We start from the raw sequence: 19,572 nt of genomic DNA on the forward strand, positions 1-19,572 counted from the left end.
CTTGCAGCAGTGGTGGCTTTGGGCTCACAGACTCTGCAGGAGAAAGGCCCACCCGCCAACACCTCCACACCTGGCACAATTCCTCCCACCCCCTTAACACCCACACACAGGCTCGAGGGGATCCCCATGGGCTGCTTGTTACCTGCGGTAGCCAGCACTGCCGCTTGCTTCTCTCTCTTATTTTCTCTTCTTACGCATGAAGCTGTGAAGTGAAGAAAGAGACTTGAGGAACAGTTTTCCCTGTTGAGCTACCAAGTAGCCCTCAGTTGAGCTCTCCACCAGTGTTACTTTGCTGCTATTATTCATCATAACTCAGACACCCATGGCCATAAGCACTGCAAAGCAGGACACCAAGTATCTGCAACAGCAGCTGATCAAGTGCCTAGAAATAAGCATGTCCCAAAAGATCTGTGATGTCCTTTAACTGCCAGCTAAAGGATGAAAACAGATTAAATATCAGAGCTTACTCCTTTAACTCCAGAATCACAATAAAATATTGGTAACAAACTGCTTTTGCAGTCTGAAACTGGGCTTGCACGCAACACTGATTGCAAGCTACATAGAGTAAGGAGGTTAAACCAAAAGGAACCTACATGGGCTGTATGCGTGTTTGTAATTTGGAGAAAGTGTTCAACTGAGGGCCACTCTAAAAAGCTGTGGTCTGGGAAACAGATTGGAATGGGGCTCAGGAGTTTGGGCTCACTTCAATGACCAACAAGAGATGATACAAAGCAGTGATTTAGCCATCGCAGGACAGGTTGAAGAGCAGGACTTTGGTACTTAAGCTCCCTATCCCATCACTGGAGAGCTGAGAGCCTCCAAAGGGTAATCCATAAGGCTCCTCAAACGTGCCAGCACTTGCTAACACTAAACTCCAATGTCTCTCTGAAGCTTCAGTGTCTGAGTCCATCCAAGCTCCCCAGTGAGAAGTCCTCTCCTGGGAGCTGGTGCTGAGGGTGGCTTGCCTGGTGAAGCTGGTGATGGTCCTTTCTGCATTATAACCTAATGGGCAGAGCTATCACTAGAGTGTAGGAAACTTGGGGTCAGTTTCCTCTTCAGCAAGAGTAAAGCTGGAGGAGTGGAAACAGCAGAACAAAGAGGAGATGAGACTGCATAATCTGGTCGTTTTTATCCCAGGTGGGAAACCTGTATGCTTGTCCTTATTCTTACAAAATCTATGCCTTCTACAGAATGGAGTCTCAGGATACACTTCTTATCCTTCTCTCTTTATCTATGAATACATAAAAAGGAAAAATAACCTGTGAATAATCCATGGTACAAAGCCTGTAAATCATGGCTTCTGTTATGGTGCTAATCAGCATTAATAACAAACTCCCAGACAGTACGAGCTAAATTCAGACTGGCAATCTAGCTGGTGAGAGGTCTTCTAACTCTTCTTTGTCTTTCTGTATAAACCCTTCTGACTCCATATTCAAGGCTTGGAAGCCAAGAATAGACCTTTGCCATCATCTGCCTCGTCCTGCTGTATGGCACCAGTCCTGGAGCTCCAGCCCATCAGTCTTGCCTTTGGAGGAGAAAAGAACAGAGAACCAAATCTGCTATGGATGTGGGAACAGGGAAAGATTTCAGGCTATGGGAGCAACTGGAAAAGATTTTTTTTTTTTTCTCCCCTAGGGTAGCACCAAACCATCGTCCTTACCTATGTTCCAAACCAGAAAAAGACACAGAAATCCCAGGATTATCTTCGCCGGCACATGCCAGCAGAACCACCGCATTATGAACTCTGACTCCCAGTGGTTTTGGCTGCTCTAGGAGAAAGAAATACTGTTTTGGCATTGTTACTGTTAGTGGTGTTGTGCAGTTTTGCCCAGACCTTGTCCCAGAATGATGTGACCATGAGAGTAATATTAGATTTCTTGGATGCGAAGAAAAGATTGGTGGTATAAATGACAAAGAATCAGAAATCACACAGTCAGTATTTTTTGTGTATGTATGAGTATAACATATAACTCTTGCTCTTTGAGCTTAAATAACTGTCTCTTTACTGGGACTTGGTGAGGCTCTCTACACAGTCTTCTCTGGCAGGACGAACTGTACCCAAAGCACACTGACACACTGGGTTCCCACTCTTTTTGTTGTTGCTGTTATTGTTGAAACAAGATGACATTTATTTAGGTTCAATCAGATATCAGTCGAGCTCCTTTTCTGAAGAACTGTTGCTTACCCAATCATACTTAATCTTGTATTTCTATAGTTAATTATTCTCACCCAGCTGTGTCCTGTGCTGCCTTAGAGATGGCTAGAAAAAGAAAAAAAAAAAAACACGGAAGGTCCTTGCTTCCCTCCATTATTATTATTATTATTATTTAGAATATTGGAAAATATGAAATAAATATGTAGCCATCAGAAAAGTAGGGGTGTATCAAAATTTAAAAAAAAAAAAACACCTTTTTTTTTATATCAGCCATCTCCTCTCTTAGTAGTACACAGTGAACCATTATCTTGAAGATAGCACTGTTTGATTAACAAACTATTACCATCATGTTTAAAATTTTCCTCATATTTAATTCAATGGAGAATTAACACATTCTGAAAATAGTTTTGTACTTAGCAGTGCTAAAGAAACCCTGCCTTGGGATGATGAAATGATACCAAGCTTTTCTGTGTTTGAAACATCTGTGTTTGTTTGTCTGATGAGTTTAAAATGTTTGAGCATTAGCTCTGCAAATTCAAACAAAGCTCTGAAAAGCTTTTTTGGTAGGCCTTATCTATTAGTCTATCTGGCTAATTCTTTCTCCTTGACCCCAAATGTATGTTCATCCACAGTTTCTGCATACCATGTACTGAAGAGTGGAGCTGAGGATAAGAGAAAGCCTTGGTCAAATCTCATTCCCCAGATTTCATACTCTGTCATCTTTATGTGGGCTTAAAAAATTATGCAAAGGCAGAGTCCAGTGGACAGATTTAACATCAAGAATCCTAAGCTCGGTTCTCCATGTAACAACGTTCAGGATCTGAGCAACGGGTTGACTACAGACTACAACTGTAGTGCTGGCCTGACACCCAGGGCAGTCTAGCCCTGCTTCCACTATCCAGTAGTATGAAGCTTAATGGGAATTTCAACAGATTTTTTTTGTATGGATCTATGGACTCTTTAATTAGGGAAGACTAGCAGGTTTGATCAAGTCTGCTAACATGCTGACATGATGGAAGCAGTGCGAATGTAGTCTGCACTGAAGTAGGTATAAAACTAATTTAGGCTTCTGGATTCTGCTCAGTTGTGTGTCTCCCATCCCTCCCCTTTTGATTTGACCATATGAAATGGAAAAGAGTTAGCAACAAATACTCAATAGTTGTGCCAAATGTGAAGAACTGGTGCTTTGCAAAGTGGCTGTTGGGGAGAGCAGGCTCCTTTTGGAGCAGGAGGCCTACAGTGGCTGGTGTACATAGTCAATGGAAATGACCTGAGAGGTCTTGTCAAGGGGAAGCTGTTGGGCTGTGTGTGTGGCTGAGGTCAGCAGCAGTATGTTTTACCGGGTTTTTGTTTGTTTTTAAGATAAATTCACAAATTTTTTTCCTGTGCTATGAGAAGTGACTGACACCTTAACTCTGCGAGATCTCCTTTAGGGTAAGTCAAGCTTCACAAAGACAGTTCGGTGTTTATGGGCCATACACCTCCCCCTGAGCATGCTTCTAATGACCCATTCCCTGTACACAGGGTATGACCAGGCTGCGTTGCACGTGCTGGCTCTGTGCGTGGTGGCCCAAGGGACACGAAATACAACCAACAGCAGTGCTGCCACTGTACAGCCCCTGTGACATAAGGCTGGTCTTGGCTGGAGGGTCTTTGTTTCTCAGACTGGGAGAAAAACCCAAACTTCTGCCCTTCATGAGGATTTAGGCTGTGTGGCAAGAGAGAAACCCAAAGCTAGGAGGTGGGAGATAAGGACACCCGATGCTCCACTTCATCTCCCCCAGTAGTTACTGATCAATGTTTTCACTGAAGTGGGAAGACTTCATTTCTAGGACCTGCTTTGAGGAACGCGGGTTCTCCTGGGTCACCATGGAGCTAACCCCAAAGTCCATGGTGTCCATAAGAGCATTTTGCAGAATGATGTGCAAGCACAGATGTTTTCTATGAAGATTCACAAGTAAAAGGGGTGATAAACTATAGATAACTTCATATCAGGGATTTGCCTTCATTACTATTTTATTTAAGCTGTCCCAGAACTGTTCATGGTGGTAGGAGAGGAAAAATCATCTGACAGCGGACTCAGTGCAGCATGAGAGAGCAGGGGCTATGTGAAGAACATGTTTCCAAGAGACAGGGCAGGGGCTAACAGACACATTGGAAGAGACTGAAGGAAGGAGAAAAAAAAATGCTGTATAAAAGAGAAACAAAATAGAGAATGAAGTACAAAGTTGTGCTTAGAAGTATCTTGTGGACATCGAGAGACAATTTGTTGCTCACCTGAACCTGCAGCTCGCTGTTGTCCTCCTGGCTGAGCTGCTCCTCAAGGCTCACCACCACAGCTGAGCTTCTCCACATACAACGCTGCTTTGCAGCAGGAATTCAGAGCAGGCGTTAGTGTGACCATTGCACCCACACTTAGCTGAGATTACATTCTACAAGCTACAGATTCAATCAAGTAAAATATCTGATGATTGGGACAAAATGCAAACATAACGTTGAAGGACGGATCATAAACCAAATCCTGTCTACTTCTAACATGAAAATATTAAAAAACTTTGCTATGGAATTAATGGAAATTTCTCCATTCATGTGAAGGCTTGGTTTGACTGGATGCCGGCTTTAGTGCTGTGGAATCTTCTGCCCATTACAAGCTTCTTAAAAAGAAATTGCAGAGAAACTTTAATACTAAGAACAGTGTTTTGGAAAGACTGCCACTAGTGCTCAACAGTTAGACAGTGGCTTAAATTTGAAGCATTAGGTTTTAGCTGCTTTCCCAGATCTTTTCCGAGCATTACCTCTCTGAACATTTGTGCTGTCCAATTAAATTTTAAAGCTGTTTGTGATAAATATTCCTAGAATTTCTACCTGAAATATCTTATCTCTCAACAGTGTGCATATAAGTAATATTAACTCTTATGATACACGTCATGTTTGCGTTATTCTGGTTATCTGATTTCTAATTTTTAATCTACCAGGGACAAGTCTTTATTACTCTGTAACTGTATCTCTTTTGTTTGCCAACATAAGCGACGCTACTGTGATGACTAAAATACATGTCCAGATTGCAAATATGAAACCCTCCCTGGACTCCAACTCACAATCACTAACAATTTCTTTTTCAAAAGATAGCGAGATTTGCAGGCATTAAAGGAACAGGGGCCACACAACCATGAGCAGACAGATAAATTCCATAAATTGGCTTTCAGTGAATATTTTTGTTCCAAACATTTATCTGATACAGGATGTAGGTCAGGCCTTTAGTTACAAATTTCCCTTTGCCACTACTGGATACATTAATACACCTTTTGTGTTGATTTTAAGCTGAACAATATTACTAGAATCCATTTTACTCAGAACCGTTGATCCAGAGTTCCCTGAACTGCTGAACTGGAGGGTTTAATCCAGTTCAGACTACCTTCATGGACTCATGAAGACCTCTTATTAAACGCCTCTGTGCTATTCTAGATTATGGGATTAATTAACATGGTTATTAGCTATGCTTCATTTTAAATCATTTTAATGCAGCAGATAACAATGAAGTTTGAATTGTTTTCCTTTTTTTTTTTCCCCCTGTATAAACAGCTGTCAAGTAATTTTCCCATATCTTCACTCTAAACAGAGTGGGACAGAATTTAATAGACCAATAATAATAATAATAATAATAATAATAAAAGTCCTCGAGTATTAATTTCCTTACCTTTTGTTCAGTCTCACCATCTAAAGGTCACCTCTCATTTTAAGCACACCATGATACACCCGGTCTAAAGAAATATTTCATGTTAATATGAAAATAAGCCTCTGTTACAATTACACACTTCATTAGATTGCTGTAACCACTTTTTAAGTTCACGTTTATTTGTACCAGGATTTAAGCAAACCTCTAACAAAATTACATTTTATTTTCTATATTCTCATACAGCAATAATAGCACAGACAATATGATTCCCTCCAAGTACATTTGAAATGACCGAGATCTGGAATAATTAATATCAACTTACCCAACTTCTCTTGACAAAGATGATTATCTTCAAAGCCTATATAAAACTGGAGGCTATTGCCAGGTCTTAATAACCACTTAGTGAAAGACTTTGAGTAGATAGGCTTGATAATCTTGCTTTAAAATCCTGTGAAAATTGTCATCCTAATCCCAGAAATACTAACTAAAGGTAACAAAATCGTAAGCAAACAAAATACCCGCTGAATCCCTCATGGAATGACTCTGTGGCACAGCAGGTTAGGATTGGAAGCTCCTTTTGGCAGTAATGACTTGAACTGCAAAGTAGAAAGGATGTTTTTTTTCCCCCTTTTAAAGGGACAGCTCATTTTACTGCAATTAGGCCAATGCCACCTTTGACAGGGAGAGGTAGGCCAGGTGAAACCCCTTTGATAAAGTTTTATCCATGCTTCGGGTAGCAATTTAAACAAGGGGTGTTGAGAGACTATGGAAGAAACTGGAGTGTGTCTTAACTGCAGAAAATCAAAAGGAACAAAATGACAGATTAAATCAGAAAATTGTCTGGCATTGTGTTGAAGTGGCAGGGAAGGAAGAGCGAGCTGGTCACAACAATGATGTAGAGCAGTTTTGGTGGTGTTGAGTGATATTTAGCATAAGCCAAGAGATGATCGTCATTGGAAGCTGTGAGTAAAATTCTGCTTCCATTTGCTCCAATGGCAAGTGATCCCTCTGAAATCAGTGGATTTAAGCACAGCTTGGTTAAAAGCAGATACTTTACCATAAGCCACTGCAACATGTGAGGAATGCTGTCATTCAAAATCTTATGATAATTAAAGTAAAGAGAGGAAATTAAAAGGAATTTGCAACCAGTCAATGGACTAAAAGGTGCTTTAAGAACCAGTTTAAAACCTCAGCTGAGGAGTATTCTGACCCCTGCTAGAGGACAAAGAAGACCTGGCAGATGTCGTGTATATGAGCTGGCTGTAGGGAATGGTCCCTGGCCTCTCCTCACCTCCCATATTCATCCTGGGAAATGTTGAGGCTGCTGGCTGGCCTGGATCAGGAGTACTCCAAGACTTCCTATCAGTGTCATGGTCCTATTAATGACACAGGCATTTGGGTTGCAGGGCTGTTCCCCAGCACTACTTAATTCATTATTGCTGACATTGCCTGGTGATTGGTGTGTCATCAGACTTGTTTTGTTTGCACTTTATTTAACTCTCTTCCTTTAATTGCATTGTCTCACTTTTTCACTTCCACTAGTTATATCAAAAAGAGCTGTGCGGTTACCCAAAGACACTTACTGCAATGGCTAAAACACTGCAGCCTGCCAGTGTGTCAGATAAGAGAAAGTGATTTTGCTGGTTGCAGATTTCAGTCATATCCTTTCGGGGTCTTTATTTATGGGTCATGCTATGTGTGTGTTAGGGTGGTGTCTCCTTCTGTACTGCAAGCCCACCTTCACCAAGAATTTCCAAAGCTGGAAGACAAAGTATAACTCTTATAGTTGGTAAACATGAACCTTACACATGCGAACACACACACATGCACGCTCTTACCTTTATCTTCTTTCACTTTGCCTTTCATGAAAAAAAAATGTATTCAGTGTGATGTTATTGCATCTAGACTTATCTAATTCTATCTGGAAGTTACTGATATGATAAAAGGCAAATTTTTGTGAATCGTGACTAAATGCTGCAGCTTGAGGAACTTGGAAACATCTTTTCTTTGACAAGACTTACTTTGTTTTTACTGACTTAATTACCAGTTGCTCAATATCTCATCAACAAGACTGGGATGAAAGTTCTCTCTGTAGCAGCTCACAAAACCAGGTATAGCCAAGAAAATGTGTGTGCTGGGATCCGTTCCAATCGTTTGATGTTTGGCTATGAGGATAATTTGACTTTCAGCAGGTTTTCCCTCATGCTGTGTTTTGCCCTGGGACCCTGTAATTTTAACTTTGCTCAGCTGCAGAGCGATGCTCAGGTGACCGGGGAAGGGGCTATTGTTCAGCCCCAACTTTGACTCTTCAGGACAATGCGGCGTTCTCACTCAGAGCATCACTCTGAGCAAGCAGTTTTCTCAGGAGTATAGTCTTTACGTGTCTTCTTTTTCCAGCACCTCTTTGTGTGGCAGAGCTGTGACCATGACTGGCATCTGAAAATCCAGAACAAGTAAAGAAGTCATTTTTAGTGTGTTCTCAGCAACACAATGTAGATGCATAATTCATATAAATTACCATGTAAAAGCATTCATTTGCTGAAAGCTACACAGGAGAAGTCCTCCACTAATACAAGTTAAATAAACACACTTTCAAGCCACAAGCCTCTGATTTACCTGTAAGAAAAAAGACTGGGAAGGAGGGAGAAAGCGAAGTCCGAACATTGGTGCTTTATCTCTCTGGGCTGGGAACACAGTGTGGAGGTGATGCACTACTTTTTTCTTGTGACTTTTTGTAAAACGATTTAAAAACACCGTGCTACGTAAGCAGTTACAATGTGTGTGAGTGATGGCAAGGGCTCCAGCAACATGTTCTTGTGACCTGAGCTGGAGTCAGCACCGAGCATCCCCTCCCACTCCTACTTTTCAGAAAATCTTAGCACTATTTTTCTAATTATATTTTATTTCTTTTTGCACAAATTTCATTAAGTACAATTCTCAAATGTAATCATGTTTCTTTGTTACTCTTCTTTTGGAAGAGTAAAATAAATTTAATCTCTTAAAAGGAAATTATGTATATATATCAACATCTATTTATTCCTGTCCTTAAAATGCCTTTCCCATTTGGGGAAATTTATTTAGAATTGCAAATGAATCCTATTCTTTATAATAGTATCTCTTTAATCTTTTTCATTAAGATTTTGCTAAGATTGGTACTAGCACCACAAAAGTCCCTGAAAAGAACAAGTACTAAACTCTATAGCCATTCAGTTTGAATGCTTCCAGTAAGAAAGTTTTATATATTTGTATGTCTCAAGTAGCTAACACATTTCTTTAAAATGTTGGATATTGTAAAACTTTTGTGAATTTAAGCATATTCTTAAGGAAGAGAGGAAAGGGAGAGAAACAGGAAGAAAAAGAAGGTGTGGAAACTGTGAAAATATATAGTGACAATAGCAAGAAGTTATTACAACTAATATGGAAAAGGTATAGGAGTTGTTTTTGCCATATTACAAGGCAGAAAAAAAACCTCAGCTGGAAAATTAGAAAGATGTTGTGTCTTGAACACATTTTTTTCCATCTGTACTCTGATTCACTTGGTTAAACAGGCCAAGATTTAGCCACCCAGTATTTTGTCAGCTGAAGACTGCTATTGGTTGTCCCACAGAAGAAGAATTAAATGCATAAGAACTGAGTAGCTGGCAGTATCTGAGTAGCTGAGTAGTAGCTCCATTTCTCAGTGAAGTTATTGGCATATTGTGACAAGAAAAAAATATAGCAGAGTCAGCTGCCTCAGTGGGTAGAGCAAAACATATTTATTGAGTTATACTCATTGGACACTCATTAAAAGAACGAAGCTATTGCAAGCATCTTTCTGCAGAGCTCTGCCACCAAATGTTCATTCATAGCATAAATGTTTCTCCAGAAAAAGCAGAGAGCACAACGGCTGTTGCATTGACTGCATAGTTCTGTTTCCCAGTCTATAACGCAACATGGAAACTACAGGGAATGTACTGAATCTCAAAACAAAGTTCATCTCTGGTGAATTTCTGATGGTTTTGTTTTCGTCTCTGCATGGTATAGAGATTCCACGAGATTTTTACAGACCCATGCAATGCCTTGCATTGCTCCTTTGGGTCTTCTAAAAACAACATTCAGAGATCGAACACCACATTTGTAGGTCTTCAAACTCATAGGGCTTTGATTATATAAATAGAAGTTTCAGCAGTTCAGAACTTAGAAAATATTTAATGATTTATCCAGTGTTGTTATTTCTGATATAATATGTGTCAGACACACAGCTGTTCCCTGCAAACTTACCAAAACATTCACAGCATGTCTTACATCATATTCTCTTTTCACAAGCCCTGGTCTGTGTTCTGCTGACCATCTGTGTCTGACACAAAGAAGAGGACAAGAACTGCAGTGCCATCCTGAGCCCACTGGGCTAACAGCCATCAGGGCCATATGCCTGAAAAACCTTCTTGGAGTACAACTTCTTTAATGGCAGTCTAGCTCTCCTGCTGGTCTGTGCCATGGGACTTGGCTGTCTTGACTCCTTCTCTTCTTTGTGGTCCAACAGGATGCTCAACGTTAAAGAGCCATTTTTCATTTTATTATTATTTTTTTTTTTTTCTGAGCTAGTTTTCAAGACTGTGGAAAGAGTGCTGAAAAGTCCCTGATAAGTACCCTGAGAAGAAAGGGAAGGATGCACTTGGAGAAGTGAATAAGCCACCAGCCCTGACAGCATTGCTTGGGCTATACTGAGGGCATCAATACTCACCCATTATAAAACATTCAGAAGTCTTGGCCTCACTCTGCTCAGGCAGAGGACAATTATATATGGTCTCAGCACTCCCATATAAACATAAGAAGAGTCTGAAGAGGTGGAAATCTCCCTGGCTACAACCTGGGCTCTTATCTGAATATAGTCATTATATTTTGTTCCCATTTTAGAATTCATTTCTTAGAAGATTTCTTTGAGCAACCTGGTCTAGTGGGAGGTGTCCCTGCCCATGGCAGAGGGTTGGAATTAGATGACTTTTAAGGTCCCTTCCAACCCAAACCACTCTATGACTATGACTCTTAGTGCCTTAAAAAAAAACAGCGCCTTAAAAAAAAAAAACAGTGCCTTAGTGAAATGCAGTGATTTGGCATGCCTGCGTATTTGGGTGACTGCCAAAGGGAAAATTTAATGCAATATATTTCAGTTCAGGTGAACAAAAGCTGAGTGGTTCACCTATTGTGTCTGTGAAGTACTCATTTAAATGTCATTGCTGTGGCTGTGTGTTTTGCTTTGCAAAAGAATTCTGCTGCATAGGTAGCTGTTCAGTTAGCTGTTCATTGCTAAGTAATGTTAATGCATGGTAATACTGCGTATAAAATGGTGTGAATACATTTGAAATAGCTTTGTATTTGCCTGGAGAGAAATGCAGAGAATAAAGAAAATGCTTGTGTCATAGTTATTCTTTGAGGAAAACTGAAGCCAAGATATTCACAATTCCATGCTCTGGTTGATTATTATTATTATTATTATTTTAAATATTGTCAATCTTCGGAAAATCTGATAAAATTTGTCTGTAAGAATCTGGCGCTGATCCTATTTAAATTTAACCCTTTTAAAGACAAAGAAACAAAATAAAACATAAATCAGAAACAATTGGATGTTGTGTTACTTTAAGATTTTTTGAATTACTCCCAATTTACAGAGGTGTAGAACTTAGATCACAAACTGGACTAATTGCTGAATACATTTTTACCTACCACAAAAATTAAAGAAAAAATTTTAGCTAAATTTCAATTTTTAGGCAGAGGTTGGTGAAAATCATGATGCTGATGACACAGGGAATGCCTTAAAATTATCCCATTGGGTTCAGCCATATTTTGAGAAAAAGTTTATGTGCCATGTGCTCTCCTTCTGTCTTGTTCAGGACAGTTACCTTTCAGCCTTCTCTCTGAACTGACTCTTTGCACTTCTCAGTCTTTCCACTTTAGGTTGTATATTAGGAGAAATTTCTTTACTGAAAGGGTTGTGCAGCATTGGAACAGGCTGCCAGGGGAAGTGGTTGAGTCACCATCCCTGAAGGTCTTCAAGAAATGTGCAGATGTAGACCTTAGTTCCATGGTATAGCAGTGGACTTGTCACTAGTAGGTTGAAGGTTGGACTAGATGATCTTAGAGGTCTTTTCCAACCTGAATGATTCTGTGATTATATGATTCTATGAAAAGATATGATTCATCTCACCTAACTTAGCTATCTGAAATATATTTGTGTCTAAGTGGGCCATATTGAATTCTGTGGTTAAGAAAGATGCCAGTTAAAGACAGGCACTGCCTGAGAGAGGCACCACCTGAATCTGGTCCATTTGCAATACGACAGACTGAACCGTCCTCTGAAAAGCACTGTTTTCCATCTATTCATTGCAAAAGGGGTCTAACAAGAATAAAAACTTGTATCTTATTTGTGCATTGAACTGTTACATGACTGTTGTCACCGAGAAAAGTCAGACCTGCTGCACCTGATATTTCTGATACTGATGTGTATGAGATTGCAGTTCCTTTTCCTTCCAATCGTAGTGTTTTCAGGAAATATTTCCAGCTCAATGTATTTTCCACTAGTTTTCATTTTCCCACACATTTGTGACCAAATACTTATAATTTGCATGGCTACTAAATGAAAAGAATTCATAAATAATTCAATCTACTATGCATTGTATTATAACGGGACTAAGTGTGGAAGAAGGGTAAAGCTTACTCCTAGTAAGATTTACTTATAGATTTATATAAACTTTATATACTTTATATACTTTACTCATCGATAGCTTACTCAGTCCTGCATGGATGATCTTTGCCAGTGTCTGCTGGAAGGACGTTTGACATCATGTTCCCTGAACGTGTGTGAATATATCATGCTTTAAATGAAAAGAAATTCCTCCACATCATAATTGAAATTTCTATTTATTAATAAGTGGTGCAGTTTTTAAAGACAGAACATAAAAAATCAGTTAAGAAGTATTGTTTGCATAATATATTGAAATAAACATATTAAAGTTGTTCAAATATTGGACAGTGCCAGAATATAAATTACACATACAGTTTAAAAATTACAATAAATAATATTATAAAGAGCACTAAAGGCCACTTGTAAAAAAGTTGTGTTCCCTTGTCAGCCAGAATCTGAAAAGCATCTTTGTAGCATGGAGAAAATTTCAGTGAGCAAGGCACAAATACTAGTAATAATAAGATGCCATAACTAGAAAACAAGATGCAGTTGGGTATGTAACCTTCAGTCTCAGCATATTCTGGAGGATGGAGATAGGATCCTGCTTTTTGCTTCAGTTTACTTCAGAGGGAAGCTGCCAAAAGCTGAACAGGGAAGGATCAAACCTTACAGCCTAAATAATCAGAAGTAATAGTGAGATCCAGTGTCTTCATTATCATGGTGCCCAGCTAAAGACACTTGAAAATGGCCCCTTCTTCCTCTGCACTTCTGGAAATGGTCTTTGAAAGGCAACACCTGTGTTCAGCTGGCCTTCTGAAAAAGTGATACCACTTCAAATTCATGAGGTTGTAGAAAATTTTGGTTTGCTCTTGGCACCTAAAGCTTAGTGGAGGGGTACAAGGATGTAAGATCTGTTTCTTTCTCACATGCTTTGCACTAAGTGGGACAAATCCAGTTCCTGCAAAAACTGGGCTCCCAGCAGGGATGAATTTGCTTCCTAATCTACATTTTCTGATTGCTTTAGGCTCTGATCCTGCAAACTGATCGGACCACGGTGCTCACCTGATGGCCACGAGTCAGCCGTCCTGCTACACAAGGGTTCAGACAGGAATTAGTTTGCGGCATTTCTGGGCCACAATTTGAAACAGAAAAAATATATGACTATTTCCACTCTGAACCGTAACAATGCAGCAAAGTTAGAGATAAGAATCAAATAAATATACCCAAAGTCAGCTCAGGGACAGATACTATCAATGTCTCCATGTGCGTAGTTCCCATTTATTTTAACAGGAGCCAAACCAATTAATTTAGCACAGGGAAAAGCCAAGGTAAGGACAACAGCCATTACCTGACTAGATTTTTTCTTAAAGGAGCAATTTGCTAAATGGAGCATAAACCACATTTTCTACAACTGTGTACTTAGCCTAGACATTCGCTTCTGCATTAATGAAATATTCTTGGTTTGATTTTAAATTGAGGAAGCCTGACTGATGATAATGTTGCAAAGAGAGGTACACAATGTAAACACATATTCACTTTTCCAAAAACTTACAGATAAGCTTCATTTATAGTGACAGAAAAATCAGTGTATAAGTATCTGTAAATCATTGAAATTCATAAATAAAGGCAGATTAGGACCTAATTCTGACCTAGTGCATTTATTTGAGGTTTCTTACTGACTTAAAGGAGAGCAGAGAAAACCCCACACTTGCTAATTATAAAAAACATTTCAAGGCCTGAAATGGATTCTTGGTCACTCATAGGAGTTAAGAGTCAGCAAAGAGCAGATTCCAACAATTAATTGTTTTCTTATGCTAACTATACATAAACAAAGATGCTGGAAAGATTTAACTTCAAGAAGACTAATAGCTGTTAAATTGAAATGCCACACGCTGATGGAAGATGGGTATGAAGAGTAATAATGGACCTAGATGACTCTCCCACCTGAAATTGTTAATCATTTTTTCTTTATTTGTGGAAAAGCTACTCTGAGAAATGGTCTTAACCTTTTAAATATTTCCAGGGTTAACAGCCACAGATACTTTATTTTGTTTGTTTTGCCCAGTATCTCTGGCAGACACACAAACTGCAGCTCCTCGGTTGACACACTTCTTGGACTCAACCTCAAGTGGAGTTTTATTAAGTTTTGGTGCACATCTCAGATCTGGGAAGATTTCCAGGTCTCACCTTACTGGTGATATCTAGACACATTTACATTGCTAACACAAAGAACAGAATGAATGCACTCTGTGTTTTTCTTTTTTTTTTTTTTTTTTTAATCCAGATGATCTAGGATGACAGTGCTGCTGAGCACATCACCCTTCTGAAGTGACCAGTGACTGGTTTCAATGGAAATAAGTGTGTTGGGTAAAATAAATAATAAAATAAGCTAGTAAGACCATACTTGACACTCCTCTAGTGCATTTTCCAGAGGACCCAGAGATGCCCACTATACACAGCCTTAGTGAACTTGCCACGAGCACATTTAGGATGAAGCAGGCCCTAACTGGTCACTTAGCATGTCGTTAAATATTTCATGATGTAACTACAGACACCTGGCCCTGTGTTTTTAACCTACTTATGGTAAATTGGTGCTTACAGCCCATTGCAAATGCAAACTTGGAGGCAGTTCAGCTGCTACAATGCACAGATTTTAGGGTAGCCCAAATCCTGATTTCCCGAGGGCTGCATTTTTGTGTGCAGATAAGACTGATCCAAATCCCTGACTCTACTTGGATTTTCTCTTAAAATGAACGTACCTTTGTAATGAGTTGATTTGCAGGTTTTCAGCCAGGATTAATACTGAGAAAATATTCCTTTTATATGACCTGGCATAGGAGAGATTAGAAACCTGAACTGGAGGGGGAATTGAGCAGAGAACTGCATGGCATAGCTACTGTCAAAGGCCTTCACAAACAAATTTCTCAAATTGCACTTGGCTTTGGGCTGTTTTGATTTTTGAATTCTCATCTCTAGAAAGAATCTTAAGAAGGGCCAAACTCCACCGAAATCAGTAGGAATGTCAGGCACTTGGCATACTAGAAATATGAAAAAAGCTTGTCTTCCATATACTTAAACACAACTTCAGAAGAAGTCTAGCAATGTTAATATAAGTTTTCATTATTTTTCATTCATCACATGAGGGTTAAGTCTTATGAGTCACCATTGATATACATTATTACATTAAAAAGATTACAGCAAGTAAAGTATAGGTATTTCCAAGAATCATTGGTGGCCAAAAGTTTTTTCTCAGCATGTTAAATTACAGTGAATTACACTTTCATCAGCTAGTTTTATTCTCTTTGAGTTTAGCCATGAAACTGCAGCAAACACAGACTATTTGTCAATTAACTAATTACCAAAATTGTATCTTGTATTATCATAGTTACTGACCTCAGAATAGCCCCATGGCCCCCATGGACTCAGCTCAGTCTTCAAAGGCTCTAATTGGTGTGCTTTGTTTACTCAAGTAACTACAGCAATTTCTTCTCCCTAAAGATCTGGCCCAGAAGGGTGTATCATGATTTTAGCTAAAAAGCAGATCCAGTCTTAAGAGTACAAAGATCCTAATCCTTTAGATGTCTCTTAAATAGAGAATAAATAATGAAGATGAAGGCAATGCCTACATCTGGAAAAGAATAGAAGATGCCTGGATGGAATACCTGTCATGAGATGTCAAAAGTATGAAAGAATCAACAAACACAAAGTTTACTATAGTGGGAAAAACCCAACAAAGTGTCTTTCACCGAAGCACACTCTATCCAGGCCTGTGCGTTACCCAGTTACAGATACACATGAGAATCCCAGTAGGGTGTGTCTCTTTCTTGTGCTCTAACTGCATGTACCAATGATGCTCAGTTGTATAGCTGCAGTATAACAAACAGTCACTACAGAAAAATCACTTTCTAATGTCTTTTTTGGTCAAATCCTTATGTCTTTGTTGATCGGTGCTCTAGCCATGGTAGTACTCATTAGACATTTGGAGTGGCAGGGATGATTCTTAACAGGAAGTGGACAGGAGCCATGGTCGAGAGGCTGCACCGTGGATCAAAGGGGTGGCGGTGAGAGCCTCATCCACTGACCGTGGGTGTCTGTGACATGCCTACTTCTAAGGAAATCACCCTCAGCTCCCTTTGAAGTCAGTTGGCAATTGTAGATAATGGAGTTAAAGGTCTGATTAATCCTATCCTAAAGATGATGCATGCTTTGGTTCTTGTACCCTGCGCTCACTGACTGTATTGATTATTTTTCCACAGCTGTAAAGTGCATAGAAATAAAATTTGACATCAGATGGACACTATTTCATGGACTCCTGAACTGAGATCAGATAAATCCTGTATAGGATATTTGGACAGATTGTTTACACTAGCTGTGCAGATACTACATTCCCATTGTGGTGGTGAGATCTCAGATTCATTTTTGCCCAGTGCCCAGTGGGCTGGATGGTTTCCTTGCTCTCCCTCAACACATTTTCCAGTTCTCATGCAAAACGTTTGGCTGAGGCCTAATGAGTATACTTATACCTCTGTTGCTCAGGGACAGGACACAAGAATGGTATTTATTTATTTGTACACTGATGTTAAATATGATACACATACATGGATTTGGAGCAGTCCATTTTGAAGAGAAACTGTAAGCCAAACCCTGGCATCTTCCTGCACTGTGGAACCCCCAGGGAACAAAACAGCGAGACTCTGCACATCTGAGGAGCTCGAAACACTTGACAAATATTAGCGAATTGAGTCTCACAACTTGTATATATGTAAGTATAACTCTGAATTAACAGACGGGAAACTGAAGCACAGTTGCATTATGCAGCTTACTTAATATCATGTAAGTCAATAAAAGAGTGGAGAGTAGAAACCTGGAATTTGAAACCTACATTGAATACTTTTTTTTTTTGTTTTTTTTTTTTTTTGAACAGAAGGTAACCTTGTCCCCATAAGAAACCAATGGGCTTGGCAAAAGTTTTTTCTACAAAACAGTATTGTAGTCGCACTTCCAGCAATTTTATAACCACTAGTGGAGATTTTCAAAGTAGCTTGAGGAATTTATACAGTAAATAAATATCAATGACTAATCTACCCCTAGTTTCATTTGGCATTGTATTTCATGGGTAGTTGTATAATAGATCACATGAGAAACAGTTTACAAAACTGTTTCAGTAATGTTATTTCCTTTGACTCAGCTTTTTCCCTTTGAAGATTAGATCCTTTTGCCTAGGTTGGATAGAATTGATTTACTTATATTGGAAAATGGATTCAGACTTCTAATTTCCACAAAAGGATATTGCTCCTGGAACTGTTTTGACTTTGCTGCTCAGTTTACAAAGCGTAGCAAGGACCATCATATCTTGGCTGTTATCAATCCACCTTGTATTGAAGAGTATCAAATAGATATGTATCATAGAAGAAATCAGCTGTACCATTTATATAGGGTAAAGTCATGCAAACCGTGCTCAAAACTAAGCTCCTTAGTTTTGGTAGCATGAAAAAAACTGCATTAGTAAATTGTATGAAATGGTGCAGAATGACTACCACTAATTACACATGCATCTTATGCAGCCATTGGTGTTTTGAACTAGTAAGCTTTGGGTGTAGAGTAAGTGAGATATACAAAGTATGCTTACATTACACGGAGAAGTCAACCAGTGACTAACCCCCCACACACTTTTAAACTGGCTTATTTGAAGGGGTCCATATTGAATCTGAAATCCCATCCCCTGTTGAAGACAAAGGCATGGAGCCACTTGGTGTAAAAGGATCGGTGTCTGTGTCTGTTTCTCCCTCTGCTAGGTAACGTTTCTCTCTCATCCATGCAGATCCCCCATTGGGGCCAAAAGGAAAGTCGTCTCTGTCTTGGGAGATACTGAAGCCACTTGGGGAGCGCTCAAGTTCCTCATGGTTGACAGAGAGAAGGGACAATGGCGTATCGCTGTCTCTTGTTAAGCTCCTTCTCTGCCTTGGAGACACTTTGTCTGAGTAAGGGCTTTGCAGGTCTCCTTGGGAGTGGTAGCTAACCTGCGAGTCCACCAACGTAAATATAGGCAAAACTGTTGGCCTTTCTGCATATGAAGTTGAGGAAGGTGTGGCTTGCAGTTTGCCAGAGTTTTGCCCACCCGTTGATAAAGGTTGTGAATGAGTCATATGACCATGTGCTGAGAAACCATAAGGACTGACTTTGTTGACTGGAACCTGCTGAAAGCTGTATGGAGTTTCATGAGCACACGGCTCAGTGTATTTGTATATTATTGTTTTTAATTCAGAATACTTGTTTTCTTCTCTCTTCTCCTTTGCAGGAGAAGCAGTTTCTTTCAACGGACTTATCTCAGCGACTTGTATTTGCAGCTGCTCCATATGATGCATATGCATATCGACAAGAAAATCCAGTTTCTTCCCCATGTCATTAACCTGAAAAATACCAGTTTTATCATATTGTCTCAAGTTGGTTATTTAATAAAATAATCAATGCTTCCACAGGTGTACTGCCCCCACAATGATGTGTTGCCATCTTTATTGGTCATGGACACAATTACAAGATAATCATGAGACAATTGCAAGATAATCATGACTTTTTCTTGGAAACTGGACTGCAGTGGATGACAGTTTATATGCTAATTGCCTCAGATTAATTGCCTATGAATAGTACCTGCATTTTTTCAGTGTTGCTGGATATTTGTCAATCCACTATCCAATGGCAGTCTACAACATGATGATCAAAGTCGTGATAGCATACTGTAAATAGCTATTACCAAAATGCAACAGATGGAATTACCTTTGCACACAGACCTCCTCTCTAACTGTTCATAGTTCTACAACATAAGGGTTAAATATCAGCACTAATTTTCCTTTCTCTTTTGATAGTATATTGCACCTGAACATTTACATTCCATGACAAGATCTGTTGTGAATTATTGCAACTTGCCTCCATCTTAGTTACGTATTTAAAAATGAGAGTGTTGTGTTTTTCTAAGCATAGGGTTAAAATGCATAAAGAAGACACAAAATATCCTGTGGAGGCAATACTTTTGAGTGCCAGACCCTGCAAGAGAACATTGTACTCACAGCAAAACACCAGCCA

The 19,572-nt window shown here is 39.4% G+C and overlaps 2 protein-coding genes across 7 annotated transcripts in view; both read right to left on the bottom strand.

The window, feature by feature from the left end:
• The window catches only part of HHLA1 (HHLA1 neighbor of OC90), a 31,460-nt gene extending 24,792 nt beyond the window's left edge, over positions 1-6,668 (bottom strand). For 3 of the 4 annotated variants that reach the window (XR_010828820.1, XM_066990757.1, XM_048049903.2), the window contains exons 1-5: positions 6,154-6,668; positions 5,853-5,916; positions 4,433-4,516; positions 1,661-1,764; positions 143-202 (exon numbers count right to left, since the gene is read on the bottom strand). Coding sequence is in view for 3 of the 4 variants with exons in the window: in XM_066990757.1 (XP_066846858.1) it covers positions 143-202; positions 1,661-1,736 (136 nt within the window). In the remaining variant the exon portion in view is untranslated. The other variant, XM_066990756.1, reaches the window with a different exon arrangement.
• Positions 6,669-12,110: 5,442 nt separating this feature from the next.
• The window catches only part of KCNQ3 (potassium voltage-gated channel subfamily Q member 3), a 198,395-nt gene continuing 190,933 nt past the window's right edge, over positions 12,111-19,572 (bottom strand). For 2 of the 3 annotated variants that reach the window (XM_066990753.1, XM_066990752.1), the window contains one exon: positions 12,112-18,902. In XM_066990753.1, the coding sequence (XP_066846854.1) occupies positions 18,165-18,902 (738 nt within the window). In that variant the 3' untranslated portion in view covers positions 12,112-18,164. Of the gene's footprint in view, positions 18,903-19,572 lie in introns of all 3 variants that reach the window. The other variant, XM_066990751.1, reaches the window with a different exon arrangement.

This window comes from Anser cygnoides, chromosome 2, assembly GCF_040182565.1.
Source record: "Anser cygnoides isolate HZ-2024a breed goose chromosome 2, Taihu_goose_T2T_genome, whole genome shotgun sequence".
In the NCBI taxonomy this organism is placed as follows: Eukaryota; Metazoa; Chordata; class Aves; order Anseriformes; family Anatidae; genus Anser; species Anser cygnoides.